We start from the raw sequence: 14,445 nt of genomic DNA on the forward strand, positions 1-14,445 counted from the left end.
GTCTGGCCAAGTGGAAGCAGTCACCTGGTGGAGGAGCGCGTGCCTGGCCAAGTTAAGCGGCACACGACCTGCGGGCAGTGCAACAATTGTTACCTGTTGCGGGGACACGTGTGCCTTAATCCGCTTCGAAGGTGGAAAGGTGAAAGGCGGAAAAGTCGGTGAAAAAGAGGTAACCTGATGGTTCTTGGCCACACACCCCTTCTGGCGGTGACTTAATCCGAGGTGCGAAAATGCAATGAACTTGGAAAATATGCCCGGCATCAATGGATATTCATGCAAATGCCTGGCATGTGCCGCTTAGCCAGGGATTTGCCTGGGATAAAAAAGCATTTCAATAACCCAGCTGGAAGTTATTCCATATATTGAAATATTTCAGGAGGTACGTCAGCAATGCGGGCGGCTCAAATTGCACTGGCTTTAAGGCAAGGAGGCGGAAGTTCATCAGGTAGCAAGGAGGCAGAGAATGCACAGGATGCGCGTTGTTCTCAGGCAAACAGTCTAAGGCCCGGACTTTACTGCACTAAACTGGCCAAAGTCCTTGTAAATCCAGGTGCCCTAATGTGTTCCTCATGGCCTATTGATCGTAGCCAACGTACGGCTAATAGGATTGCCGAAACTGAGGTTCTGCATCCTGAGTCCTGAATCCTGGGCCCTGCATCATGAATGAATGGAGCGGCCAGGACGAGGAAGTTGTCTAATCTGTGAGCGCTCGCCTTACGCTTTTGTAGCTTACACTCGCATTTGCATTTGCATCTGAATGCAATTTTAATTATACAATGCCTCCGGCAGGTCCTGTATCTGCAACCTGTCCCTGTTCTCGTCCTTGTCCGTGATTGCGATTGTGTGTGGGTGTGGGTACGGTGCCCCGTTCGTTATCCTTATGTTTTATGCATGCGGCAACTGCGCGTTAACCGTTGCCGGTGGCCAGTGGTAGTGCCGTTGTAGTTACCGGTTCTTAGAGCCGCTCCTTGTTATCCCGCTGACCTGCATCCGCCGGTCCTTCGTCCTGCGTCCAGCGTCCTGCGCCCTTTGTCCTTTGGCCCGATTGCCCTTGCAAATGCATGCAAATTTAAACAGTGATTTCTGGCCATTCAATTGACATACAATTTTCCACTCACTGCCGGGGTCAGCAAACAAGCCAACAGTGATGGGTACGTTTTTTGTACCCCAATATGTTGCGGGGTCCTTTTTGGAGTACCTTTCATCTGAGCCAAACTTAATGATCCGATTAATGAGGTCTTGAAAATGACTTAAGATGTTCTTTCGTATCGATTAAATATTGTTTAATTGTATATTTACATATTAAATCCACTTTTAGGCTCCCTCAGGCCTTGTCAGACATTTGTTAAATATGTATTTCTCATCATCTCGTATAAGTCTTAAACTCAAGCTCAATGACTTGAGATGATTGATTTATGAGGTGCCATCATATTGGTATTAGGTTATATTTCGGGCATTGAGGAATGAGAGTATATTATTATCATAAACTTCAGCTTCAGGATAAAATTGACTTTAACTATACTAATAAACTTAAAATAAGCTTTAACCAAAAAATCGTATTATTTTTAGTAAGATATAAATCCAATCTTCAGATACATTTTCCTCCGATAAAAAAGTAGCCAGCTTGCCCAGCACTAGCCATGCATATTCATATATCCTTAGAGAGGAATGAGCTATAACTCCAAGCGGAATTGGAAGCGTTAATCAAACGCTAATGAAAGTAAATCCTCCTTCGAGCGCTCAATTTGTTAACCTGGGGGCGGGGTCTGAAACGGGGAAATAGTATTATAAAAATACACAACGGTAAACTTCGCTAATTACATCAGGAGTAGAACGCAGTCGTCGTCGAGCAGTAGAGCGCAAAATAAATTGCAGCACCCACACACACACGAAGGATGTGGAAGGATTTGCAGGTGGGTTGAGATGGGTAGGTAGGAGTAAGCTATAACTCGTTGACGGGCGCAAGGACATTGCGCACATGCGACTCACGCAAGGACGTCGGACCGGCAAGGACACTCTATTCGACGCGACTGTGACATTTTCCTACACCCAACCACCCAACAAACTCCACAATCCAAGCTCAAACGCTTAAAAACACAGGTATTTAAAAGAGACTCTGTGTTTCTTATTTCAAGGACGGATTTCAACACGTGTATTTAATTGTGGTCTGGACTACGATGAGTATTTCTGGGAAAAAAGTCTATTACATAATGGATATCCACCCAAGGGGCACACTCTCCATTGGACTGCACTAAAGAAATGTAAATTAAAGTTTGCTTTTCGTAAATAAAAATGCAGATTCTTTAACTGATTCTCAAATTAGAATTTCAATTTTAGATCAACATTTGTCTTGAATTTCTTTGGAATACTGCATAATTTGCAAGGCTGAGAAAGGGCAGCCTAAACGAAGCGAATGGATGGCTGGCCATGGAAGGTACTGATGAGTGGAGCTAAGGAGGGGAAGTTCTTAGTTGCAATTTGCCACTGCCTGATTAATGGTGGTTCCAATGGATCGAATTTGCTGCATGACTATGTGCAACGGTGTCTGTGTTTCGGAGGATGTTGCAGGATGTGGGTGTATCGGTGTGTGCACTTAACCCACTGACAGCAGCAGTAGTAAAAACTTTCTCGCTCCGCTCCAATTGCTTGGGCAACTTTAAATGCGTTTTTTCATCGCCTACCCTGTAAATTCTAAGTAATAAAGTTCTTTGGTGGTAAACATATTTTTTGGCTAAGGGTAGTTTTGTTTCCAGAAATGGAAATATTATATTTAATTTAGAAATTTCAAAATTTTTACTGGCAATGCAATTATCATATACTTATAGAATAAGACCAACAAATGACTACATCCTTAACATATAACAATGGGATACAATGTTCTATCTCGCTTAAAGATTAAAAACAATATGTTTTCAACCATTCATATTTATTTTACAATTTGTATTCAAGATTTTCTTTTAAAGGGGCCTATTATCAGTAACTTCCACTGTTATATCCCCAAATAATAATAGTCGGGACCCATGGATACAAACAGCTTCGACCCCCAACCAAATCATTCTTCCTTCCTCTTCCTGTTTTGTATGTTTCTTTTTTTTAGCTGGGAGAATTACTTTCGCAGTATTTTTCTTTGGCTGTTAATGCTGCGTAAGGATGTTGCCAGTCGAGTTGTTGCTGTTGCTTCGTATTCATTATTTATACGCAGGTCCTGGCAGTCAGAGGCTTTTTGCATTGTGTCTGAGCTAATAAAAACGCAGCAGCAGCAGGACCAAAAGCAGAAGCAGAAGCAGCAGCAAAGTTGTATTTTCTAGTTGAATTGAATGCCTGCGGTTAGCTGCAACGTCGTCTTCAGAACGCAGGAATTGCTCTTGGCCACCAGGACTCCTCCTTGTTTGGCTGAGCTTTCTCCACTCTCTCTTTCTTCTTTTTTTTTATGTTATCCTGCCTGGCAAAAAGTTTGTCCTCCGGTCAGCAGTGCGTTTTGACCACGTCCATGTCTGCATCTTGTGCAGCCAATGAATTGAATTGTTGCTTGTTTTTTTGTTTCTTGCCCTTTGCCCTTCGTTATGTGCTTTTGTTTATGCAGGCAGAGCATAAATTTTCTAAGGTTTTAGTTTGCGGAAAATTAATTTTTTTTATCTCTGCTGTACTGCTTCTGCTGTATTTGCTTTTATTATGTTTTATGGGGGGTCCCGGCCAGAAATGAAAAGAGATAGAACAGGCAAAAACCAACCGCAAGTAAATTAAAGTTTTGTTTTGTTCGTCTGACTGTTGGCTTAAATAGCCGGCAAAGTGATTTCGTTGTCAGCTCAATTGGCCCGGAACGAGTCCAAAAATAGAATTCTAACTTGAATAAAACTGGATGAAAGATATAAATCAAATAAAATAATAAAGACCGCAGAAATCTGGCCCACCAAAAGTATGCCAAAGATCTTGAGCCATTTGGTTTGAATTCCAATGCTCTGTAATTAAATTGCAATTGTTTGCGAGTCCCCTTTGTCGAGTTAATAAGCAATTATGAACCATCAATTGGCAGTGGCAAACAAGCCTCGCACGGCACCCCCACAAGTGGCTCAAAACAAAGAAAATCCACCAAAATGAACACTTTAATTGGCTTCGACGGACACGGGCACACACCTACGTATCCTGGTGTTCTGTCACACTTCCGGACAGGCGTGTTTATTATAATAGTAGTGTTTCTATGTTTACATTACTTTACATTTCTATTAATTTATGAAAAATGTTCAAGAATTGATACTTTTTTATATCATTAAAAAATAATGTAAAAGGGATCCGATACACCTTTAAAAATCTTTAACATGAATTTGTCGATTCACCAATTTTTTAAAACTCAGACCATTTACTATTTTAAGCATAAATAAAATATTTCCCCTAAGTTTATTTCCTCTTAAGTTTGAGACTACATTAAACAAAAATTAAAAGTTTTGGAGAAGTCGTTTTAAATTTTAAATTATAAAGACAACAGCTGTAGGAATAAAGAACCACTTACACAGCTGCAATTCAAAAAAGGCTATACCTTGATACCATTTATAAAATTCAGCATGGATTACTAATGTTTAAAACCTTTACTTTTTAGATATAAATGAAATATTTCCTTTAAGTTTAATGCCTGTTAAGTTCGAGACTATTTCAACCAAAATTTTAAGTTTTTTGATAATTTGTTTATATTTTCCCGTCCACTAGTATTTTGACCGCAGCCGTAGATATAAAGAGCCACTTACACAGCTGCAATTCAAAAAGCGGCGACAATTGTGAATGGCTTTTGTCGATGGCCCAGGCACAGTTGGCACATCCACAGTTGCCGGGCAACAATCGCAAACAGATCCTGGGCACACGAAGGAGCAGGAGTACAGCAGCAGGCTAATTCGGAAATGGCGATTTCCTGGCCACGCCCTCTAACGCCCATCCAGCCCCCCACTTCCGTTCGAGGCCATCGTTAATGGGCACATTAGGTGCATATGTGCGAATTTTCTAATTAAAATTTTTTGGCAACTCATTTTCCGTCGCTGGAGCAGCAGGTGCAAATCGCATAATGGGTTGGCTGAGGCGTTAAAGCGAGTGAAAAATCAGTAGTTAACACAAGTTCCGGAGTGCTTTCGGGAAGTGAAATTAAAAATGCTTCTGGAATGAGGTGGGGAGCAGTAAAAGACAGCGTTAAACTATAATTGGAAGGTGTTTCTACTACTGATAAGATCTTTCTATTAAATACTTGGTAAGTGTTTCTTGCAATGGCAATCTTTTGAGCAGGTTTTAGGAACTAAATTTATACAGAGAAACTTAAATATATATCTTTTCTAGTTAGTTTACTAACCAACATGGATACAAAAGATAAGAATGCAAGCATTAATTACAGGACTTTAGATAAATATTAAAGCTAAGAATCAGAGGACTATAGATAAATATTAATGCATATTTAAAGTTCAAATAAATTCCCATGTTTATAAAATAAGACACACAGTTTAAAAAATAATATTAAATTAAACTTAAACCAAACATTAAGAACAAAATGATTTCTTCAGGGATAAGAAGAACGTTTTATAATGAGCAAATCCAATAGACCAACTAAAAGACATTATAGCAGCTTCTCAGTATTATCTTCTATTGCCATCAAAGGCATTAGAACAGCGCTTAAATTAAATGCTTTTTATGGGCCATCGGGGACCGAGTCCTTTTCCACTATCACACACATGCACTTGGAGACAGGCCCTCCCTCCCCTCAACTCACCCACCAACCCATGATTTGGCTCCATTAAACAGATGCGTAGTTTCCGCAGGGTTAAGTGTTGGCCCCGCCACGCCCCCTTTCTTCGGCAACCGCCTCCCCGCCCCCTTGCAACGATTTGGAACCAAAGCGAAAACGCTTTCGAATCGAGTGTGTAATTGGTTTTGTGGCCGAGACACACAGACAATCAAACACATGAAGCCAGTTTTGAAACTGCAGTAAAATAGGAGCTCCGTTTTCCAGGACATTCATTATGCATATGCGTGAGTGTTTGCCCATGTGTGTGTGTCTGCAGACACAAACACTGGAGAACATCTATAAGGCTCTCTAATTAATTGTTAATGAGTCATTTGGACGGATTATTAGTGTTGTAACGATTTGTAATGACGCCTAAAAGACACATCTCACTTGTGAATTATTAAATGACACGTTGCATAATCTCATTTAAATTATTCAGTTTGTCCTCGAATCATCTGTAATTTGCATACATTCGATACTAAAAGGTATTTAGAGTTAATTAATTTAATTACATGCTTAAAGAGTTTAAAGTTTGGGTTTAAGGGGAACAATATACTTTGTTTTAATCTGCTTTTCGCTTTATTAGCCATACCCCTTTAAATGTTATTTTAAGTTACTTATAAAAGCCTTATTTAGGCGTTGTACATAAATTAAAATGTACCCGCGGGCAAGTAAATTTAATATTTTAATTGTTCTCACTCTCAATTAATGTTTAGAAATTTGCTGAAATATTTCAAAATTTAATGGTAAATCAATTATTTTGTGACTTTATACTTCCAATTCCCAACCCTAAGGATATCAAGTTTACTTCCTTTTAAGCTGTGTTTTTCTCGTTCTCCTCCTCATCTTATAATTTTTTGATTCTTATCTAACTGTCAACACTTTTGCGGCAAATTAAATTAAATCATAATTTCAATTACCAGAAAATTGACCACAAAAGCGGCCAACGGTCATTACACTGGCCATCACGGCCCCCCTTTTTTTCCCGCCCAATTCATTAACACTTCAAAGTTTTCTGCCTCCGACGAAAAGAAATGGAAAGAGATGGGGAGACCCCGCGCGAAAGAGAGGGGGATATCACGCAATGGCACTCCAGGCGTTCGTTAATTTGTTAGATGAACAACAAGCTGCTGTCGCATCTCTTAGGTTTTTGCGGAGAGACCCCCACCACGAACATTTCCTACAGAAAAATTTCACAGCCTCCGGCAAAAAGGCAAACAATAAATAAGCGCAAAAGAGCAAGGGCTACTGTGCGAGCGAGAGAGCGAGGTATACGTTCTATACATATATATAGAGCCCACCACAACCGGAAGAAACTATTGTTCCGGAAAAGTATGCCCAGCTAACTAAGAGGGCGAAAAAAAAGCAAAAATGATTTCGCACAAACTTTTCTGTTTAGTCAATCATTTTAATTAAGTAATTTTTTTTTTCGCCTACTTGTCGTAAAAGTTTTAATAGACGGCCAGCGGGACGGAGTTTGTAGGTTGTTAGGAGGGTGGCGCAAAAGCTCGCAACTGCATTTTGCGGTTAATTATAATGTTGGGCCTGATTACATTTGCCAAGTCTCTAGTTGCCTAGTTGGTGACTTTCAGTTAATTGCCGAGATTTGAAGTTAGTTAAATGTGGCCCGAGTTGTTTGCAGCCGCCCTGTTTTGTGTTCCCAGGACGAGTTCAGGTCATAAAAAGGCTATAAAAAAGTTACTAGAAACTTTTATTAGCCGCTGATCAGACTTCGCAGCTACTTTTCCAGCCACCTCTTGAGCCACCTAGTTTGTTGCACATTCCTGCCGACCGCGCAATTAATTAAGTTTAGTTTTTGCATCACAAGAGAATTTAAGTGAAATCAATGAATCAGCTTGGGCGAGGCAAATCCGAGTTTTTCACTCAGTCCGGCGAACTATCTCTGCGGCACGCCCACTACCATTCCGCCCCCGAACTTCCGTTGAGCAACTTTTCGCTCCCCGGCCACGGAATCGAAGTTTAAGCCACCACCCAGCCAGGTGGATGCACCTTGCATTTTAAGTTCCGCCCGTAGCCCCCATCTCAACCCACTTGTCCCACAGCCATACGCTTGATTTCCTAACTAAGCACGCAAATGAAGCGTGTGCCCATCAAGGATGCGACTCTATCTCTCTGCGGTTGAGCATACCAGTTATACGTACGGTTGGGATGCGTATATATCCTTCTGGTGCTGCGGACTGACGCAACAAGGACCAGGAATCCTGGCACGTGGGCACAACCGCAGGGACGGGCTAAGGAACAGGAACTGTGGGTGAACGGAGAGGAAGAAGGACAGGTGAATGGAGCTCAAACCGTGTTTAATCGGAGAAATTATGCAATTGCCAGGCGGTGGGCCTGGACCGGATCCCACCTGTCACAGTGGGTGAAGACGTCATGAACTTGAATCGAATTAGAGAATCTACATATCCAAAGAAACTTAAGCAGGAAGACCTGTCAAAGGGAAAAATCACTGTGTGTTTGTCATTGGTTTTTAACACACTTTCCTTCTAGTCCTATAATAATGTTTTGGTCAAGCGTATGATATTTCTAAATATTTAATTGGTCTTACAATTCAAGGGATATTTGTCCTAGGTTCTCATTTAAATTAATAAGGTAGGTTTCTTGAAAAAAGAGAATTTGAAGGTTGATACTTAAAAACCCCTCTAATATGACACTCGGCCTTCAACAAATCAAGTCACCAATCAACACCATTCTTGACTTTCATCTTTACAAGTTCCATACTTGAAGGTCTTTAAGGTAAGCTATACTAGAGTGGTGTACTTTATTTGGCCTATATGACATTATTTTGGGTTAAAGTCAGCATTTGCTCTAAAGTGTCATTTTGCAGGGCCAACTGTAGCCAAAGTTCATTAGAATATGGTATAGGTATAAGTATAGAGAACGTGCTGAACTAATTAGCAGATCGCTCGTCTAGTTCTGACACCTCCCAGCCGAGCTAACTGAGCTGCCCTATATATATAGGCCCGAGCACACTCTCCGAATGTCAGTTGATGTTTGTGGATGTTTTGTTTTGTCCCATCGACCGGAATCGAGAATGGCGGCCACCAAGTACGACAGTTTCGAAAAGATATGGTCGGGGCCCAAGGACAAGGAGTACTATGGACCTGATATGACCCTGGGCGAAGTGGCCCTGATCATACTGCGTCTCTATTCGGACAAGGTCATGCAGGTGTTCGATCTTACATAACCTTATAACATACAAACCTTTAAACCACAGAAACCACGGCCTATATGTACGAGATCACCAAGCCCAAGGTGATATTCTGTGACCTGGACAACTATCAGACCTTGAGCGCGGTTAAAAGCAGTCTCAAGTTCAAAACTGAGATCATCCTGCTCACAGGAACTCTACCGGGAGTGCGTAATATTCAGGATCTGCTGGCTGAGGGTTGCACTGGTTACGACGAAAAAACACTGTAGGTAGATCTATCACCCAAGACCCTTGAAATAAGACCCCTTTAAGCTAGTTACGATCTTTCAGCTTTGCCTGCCCGCATTTGAGTGGCGATGATACGGCCTTCATCATCACCTCCTCGGGGGTAACCGGTTTGCCCAAGGGCGTAACCCGTTCGCATCGCAGTCTTCTGAACAGTGCCAAAATGTAAGTACATGCTTAGGTTACTTCTTTTAAATAATATAACCCCCTAATGGACATTAAACAGCCCTCAGTTGTTCACCTCGGAGACAGTGCTGTTCTGCATCAGCCCACTCTACTGGATCAGCTGCATCTTCACCCTGCTTGCCTCGCTGGTCAATGGATGTCGCAGAATCATTACGAATCGTCCTTATAGCGTGGAATACTTTACAGATCTGGTGGAGAGACACCAGGTGAGCTTCGTGCTCACAGTGCCTCACCACATGGCCATGTTGGCCAAGAGTCCCCAGAGACAGGAGCTCGCTGCCAGGATGCAGGCCGTCCAGTCTTTCGTGTGCAGTGGATCGAAGGTTCCTCTGGGTATCTGGCGGGAGTTGTACGAGCTCCTGGGTGCCGACAGGTTTGCCGTGCTCTATGGCCTGACCGAGATCGGAGGCATCTCCAAGAATGTGGGAGGACCACTGGGCAGTGAGGGCAAGCTGCTGCGAAATGTTCAGGTGCGCCTGGTGGATGCACATGGTCAGTCCTTGGGTCCCAACCAGACGGGTCAGATCTTGGTCAGGCTAAGGCTTCGATGGGGTGGCTACTATCACAATCCCCAGGAGACCCAGGTCACTGTTACGCCCGACGGAAAGTGGCTTCTTACTGGGGATCAGGGGTACTTCGATGACAGTGGATGCCTGCACTACCAGACCCGTGACTCGGATGTCTTTAAGTACAATCACTTTCCCATCTACCCCAAGCAAATCGAGGACGTAATACTCCATTTACCCGGAGTCCAGGAAGTGGCCGTATTCGCCATTCCCAATGAGATGTCCACCAATCTAACAGCCTGTGCTGTGGTCCGTGATCAGGATGAACTGGGTGGACAACTGACCGAGGCGGATGTGAAGGCCATTGTAGAGCAGCACCTCAGCGAGGCCTATCACATACGCGGTGGAGTGTTCTTTGTGGACAATCTCCCGAAGACCCAGAACAACAAGATTCAGCGCAGGAGAATCTGGCCAGAATTGAGTGAGGCCACAACCCATCTGTGAGATAATCTTTTTGAATCGCTTTAAAAATAAATGTCAGCTGTTTGCGACAGTGCGTTATGAAAGTAAACATTGTGAGTCATCATAAGATCTGTAAAAACATTATAAAGTTTCCATATCTGTCATATCTGGTGGAGTGCTGATTTCATTAGCGCGAATCTGGAGCGGGACCGACTTGCCAATAAGTAAATCAGCATCTATTTTAGTTGACACTGGCGTGTCCGACTAATTAACAGCTCCACTTTGTTTCCCGGAGTCCGGGAGTCATATAAAACCCAAATGAGTCGCAATAAAGCACTTATTCGATCGCCAATCGTGGTAAAGCACTATGAGCTGCGAGGTGCACTACGATGCCGCTTCGCGAACTTGGTTCGGACCGCGGGGCAAGGACTTCTATGGTCCGGAGATGACCCTGGGCGAGGTGATCATGCGCGTGCTCCGGATCAACGCCGATCAGGTGATGCAGCACTGCGATCCCACGGGACAGGAGCTCACCGGAAGTCAACTGGCTCAGCAGAGTGCCCGTATCGCTCAGGCCTTCAAGAGATTGGGATTACGGAAAGGAGATGTCATTGGAATCTCGGCAAATAATTCCACCTACCTGACCAGCGTGGTGATCGCTGCTCTGCTCCGTGGAATCCCCATCAACCCACTGCATCCGGAGTTTACAGAGGGTAAGAGGATTGCAAATACTATAGGGTATCTTGATCAGAATTAATTAGCGGGTTTAAAACTTAAGATTTGAGACTGTGTTTTACATACAATGTTCTTTATTGCAAAATACTTTAATCACTTCGTTAATCTGATATGTTTATATTTATTTTATTATTATTTTTTATTTTCTTTTCTTTACAGAGACTGTCAAGTACATGTATGACATTACCGAGCCGAAGGTAATCTTTTGCGATGTGGAGAACTATTCCGTAATTAAGTCGGTCAATGAGAGATTAATCAATCCCGCCCAGATTTATCTTGTGAATGGGAAAATTGATGGGGTGCCAGATATCTTCGAGCTACTTAATAATGATGAGTGCATTTTGGCAGCCGCGTAAGTTTCACAAACCCCCTCGAAGAAGATATCCCTTTCTGAAATAGGTATCTTACTTTAGATATGTACCCTGCCCGAAATTGCATGGCGATCACACGGCATTTATTGTGTGTTCCTCGGGAACTACGGGAATGCCAAAGGGCGTGACCCGATCGCACCGCAGCTTACTAGGTAATTGCAAAAAGTAAGTGATAAAGGGTAATAATTTGGGGTCCATTATTCCATTATTCTATATTATGTTATCCAATTGCAGCCCGAACACCTACACCAGAGATAGCGTGCTGCTGTCGTTCAGTCCCCTCTACTGGATATCGGGAACCATTATTCTGCTGGCCTCCCTCCTCAACGGCTGTCGTCGGATCATAACCAACCGGCCTTATAGCGTGGAGTACCTCCTCCAGCTGGTGGCGAGTCACAAGGTGACCTTCCTGTTCCTGGCCTCCCACCAGATTGCCCTGCTCTCGAAATATGACAGTGATATGATGGAACTTAAGGCCCAGTTGCAATCCATTCGGGTTCTGATTGGCGCTGGATCCAAGGTGTGCAAGGCGGTGTCCCGCAGAATGTACGAGTTGATAGGAAGCCAGAGGTTTATAGTGGGTTACGGACTTTCCGAGATGGGAGGCCTGAGCAAAAATGTGGGAGGACCAGTGGGATGTGAGGGAAAGGTGATGAGGAATGTGGAACTGCGAGTCCTGGACAAACTGAAGATGCCACTGGGCATCAACGAAGTGGGCATCGTTTATGCCCGATTGCGATATAAATGGGAGGGCTATTACCGAAATCCTGAGGCCACCAGGAGAGCCCTCAGCTCGGATGGAATGTGGTTTCGCACCGGAGACATTGGTTACTTGGACAGCGAGGGCCATTTGTACATCCAGACACGGGACACCGATGTCTTTAAGTTCAACAACTTTCAGATCTACCCCGAACAGATCGAGGAGTTCATCCTGAGGTTACCTGGGGTGAGTGAGGCCTGTGTATTTGGCATACCCAACGATGTGGCCACCAATCTAACAGCTTGCGCCGTGGTCCGTACTAAAAGTCCGGAAGGTGAGCGCCTCACGGGGGATCAAATTCGGAATATAGTCGAGAGGCACTTAAGCGGAGCCTACCACATTCGAGGAGGTGTATATTTCATCGACAGTCTGCCAAAAACACCTAATGACAAGCTGCAGAGGCGAAAGGTCTTTGGTCTTATTCAACAGCTAGAAAATAAAGCTCAATAAAAATTAGTTTTAACGAGTTTTAAAGTATTTTGAATCCATTTTACCTTCTTAAAATTTTTTATTGTTTTAGAAAAGTAATTATAAATGTTTTGAGTAAGTTTTCTTTATTTTTTCAGGTTTCTATTTCAATATTGAGTAAGTTTTCTATATTTTTCAGGTTTTGATCCACTGTGCATGCTTTGAGGCTGGTGGCTAACTAATGCCGGCAGCCCAATGAATTCTAATCGGGATTCAAATTGTAAAAGCCCTGTCTGAGGCCTTTGCAGGAAGGGGTCGACTTCGACTTCTGGGTAGCTCGAAGGGAGGCTTGGGACCCCCATTGGCAATGCCAATGACAAGCAATTTGTTATTTGTGGCACCCCTGCGGCTCCAACGCCAGTTGCCAGGGCGTAAAAACATCGACTCGGACAGATATTCTACATAAAATGAATTGAAAAATTAAAATTGCAATATGCAGGGGGCAATGGGCAATGGGTGATGGACAAAACATACATATTTTATTGGTTTCTGTTTCTGTTTGGGGTTTTTAGGACTTTTAGGATTCGATCCTAGCCCGTCTGCACAATTTCGACATTTGACAAATTCCGAAATGAAATGCTCGACAAAACACGATTCAATTTGCCATTTCCCCTTCCACGAGTGCAGAGCAAATAGCGTAATGGCAGCAGTTAGCGGGGCAGAGGAACCTAAGCCCTATAGCCACATGGTCCTATCGGATCGGATGGGTTCTAGTTCTGGCCTCCCGGTCCGGTCTCATTCCGTATCTGTGGCCGTCTGCATTCTGCAACTAATGCGGATTATCCCGGGGCTTTGCAAACTGCACCCAAGGTGTAAATTTGTGTGCCAGGGATTTGCATGACCAACGAATAAGTGAATGAATCAAGGCAGGAGTAAGTCGGTGAGTGGGTGAATGAATGAGTGAATGGGTAAGTGAATGGACGCGTCGAAGGCGAGTGAGTTGCTTAACAATTTCCGCTTAGGGGATAAACCGAAGGAGGTCAACATCCCTGTCTTTTAAGCCTCTTTCACTTCCTGGTTTCGAAGGTACCGCTTCCTCTGGAATTTCTCCAACCACACGAGAACATTTTAAATAAATTAAACTCCGTTTCCTTTAGCCCATTTTAGAAATGAAAACAAAGAGAGGATAAAAATTAAACCCTGCCAAGATTTTTTTTATAATTTTTTGTTTTGTTTTTTTAACCATTATTGAACTAATCGCCCATTGTTGAAATCACAATATAAAACCAAAGCTGAGTTTGCATAAATCGTATATGAAATTTTTATTTTCTGATTAAAATGATAATACCCGCTGGCAAATAAAAAACTACATTTTTTTTATTCTTTAATAAAAACTACTCAACTTTAAAATCACTCTAAAATAAATGGTAATATTGTTGTCGTTCAAGTTAAAATTTTTTTTCTGTTTTATAATCCTTGCTTTTGAAAATATATTTTGTTTTTTTACAGTATTTATTGTACAAGATATTGCAATGCAATTTTTAAGCAATTGTGACCGCAAGTGAGTTAGGAAAAATTCAATTTAAAATTGCCAATCTTCAGTGGCCCACTTTATGAAATTAAAATGTTCAATCTCACAGAATGGACAATTTCTTGAAACAAAAATGTGCATTCTAATTCCAAGCTAACTTTGCTTTTATCTTCTAAATGCCTTTGTATAAACTATTTTGTTATGCCATTGCATTTGACCAGCAGGTAAATATAATAAATATATACACATGTGGTAATATTGTGCCCATTTT

At 42.5% G+C, this 14,445-nt stretch overlaps 2 protein-coding genes across 2 annotated transcripts; both read left to right on the forward strand.

Annotated features, from left to right (window-relative positions):
* The first annotated feature begins 8,985 nt into the window (after window positions 1-8,985).
* LOC108010264 (uncharacterized) lies at window positions 8,986-10,535 on the forward strand. The gene is made up of 3 exons (XM_070995108.1): window positions 8,986-9,195; window positions 9,261-9,380; window positions 9,442-10,535. The coding sequence occupies exons 1-3, from the start codon at window positions 9,011-9,013 to the stop codon at window positions 10,409-10,411; spliced, it is 1,275 nt and encodes a 424-aa protein (XP_070851209.1). The 5' UTR covers window positions 8,986-9,010; the 3' UTR covers window positions 10,412-10,535.
* Window positions 10,536-10,582: 47 nt separating this feature from the next.
* On the forward strand, window positions 10,583-12,712 carry LOC108010263 (luciferin 4-monooxygenase). Its single transcript, XM_017075120.4, has 4 exons — window positions 10,583-11,082; window positions 11,264-11,456; window positions 11,518-11,640; window positions 11,710-12,712. The coding sequence occupies exons 1-4, from the start codon at window positions 10,737-10,739 to the stop codon at window positions 12,683-12,685; spliced, it is 1,638 nt and encodes a 545-aa protein (XP_016930609.3). The 5' UTR covers window positions 10,583-10,736; the 3' UTR covers window positions 12,686-12,712.
* The last annotated feature ends 1,733 nt before the right edge of the window (window positions 12,713-14,445 follow it).

This window comes from Drosophila suzukii, chromosome 2R (assembly GCF_043229965.1).
Source record: "Drosophila suzukii chromosome 2R, CBGP_Dsuzu_IsoJpt1.0, whole genome shotgun sequence".
Taxonomy (NCBI): domain Eukaryota; kingdom Metazoa; phylum Arthropoda; class Insecta; order Diptera; family Drosophilidae; genus Drosophila; species Drosophila suzukii.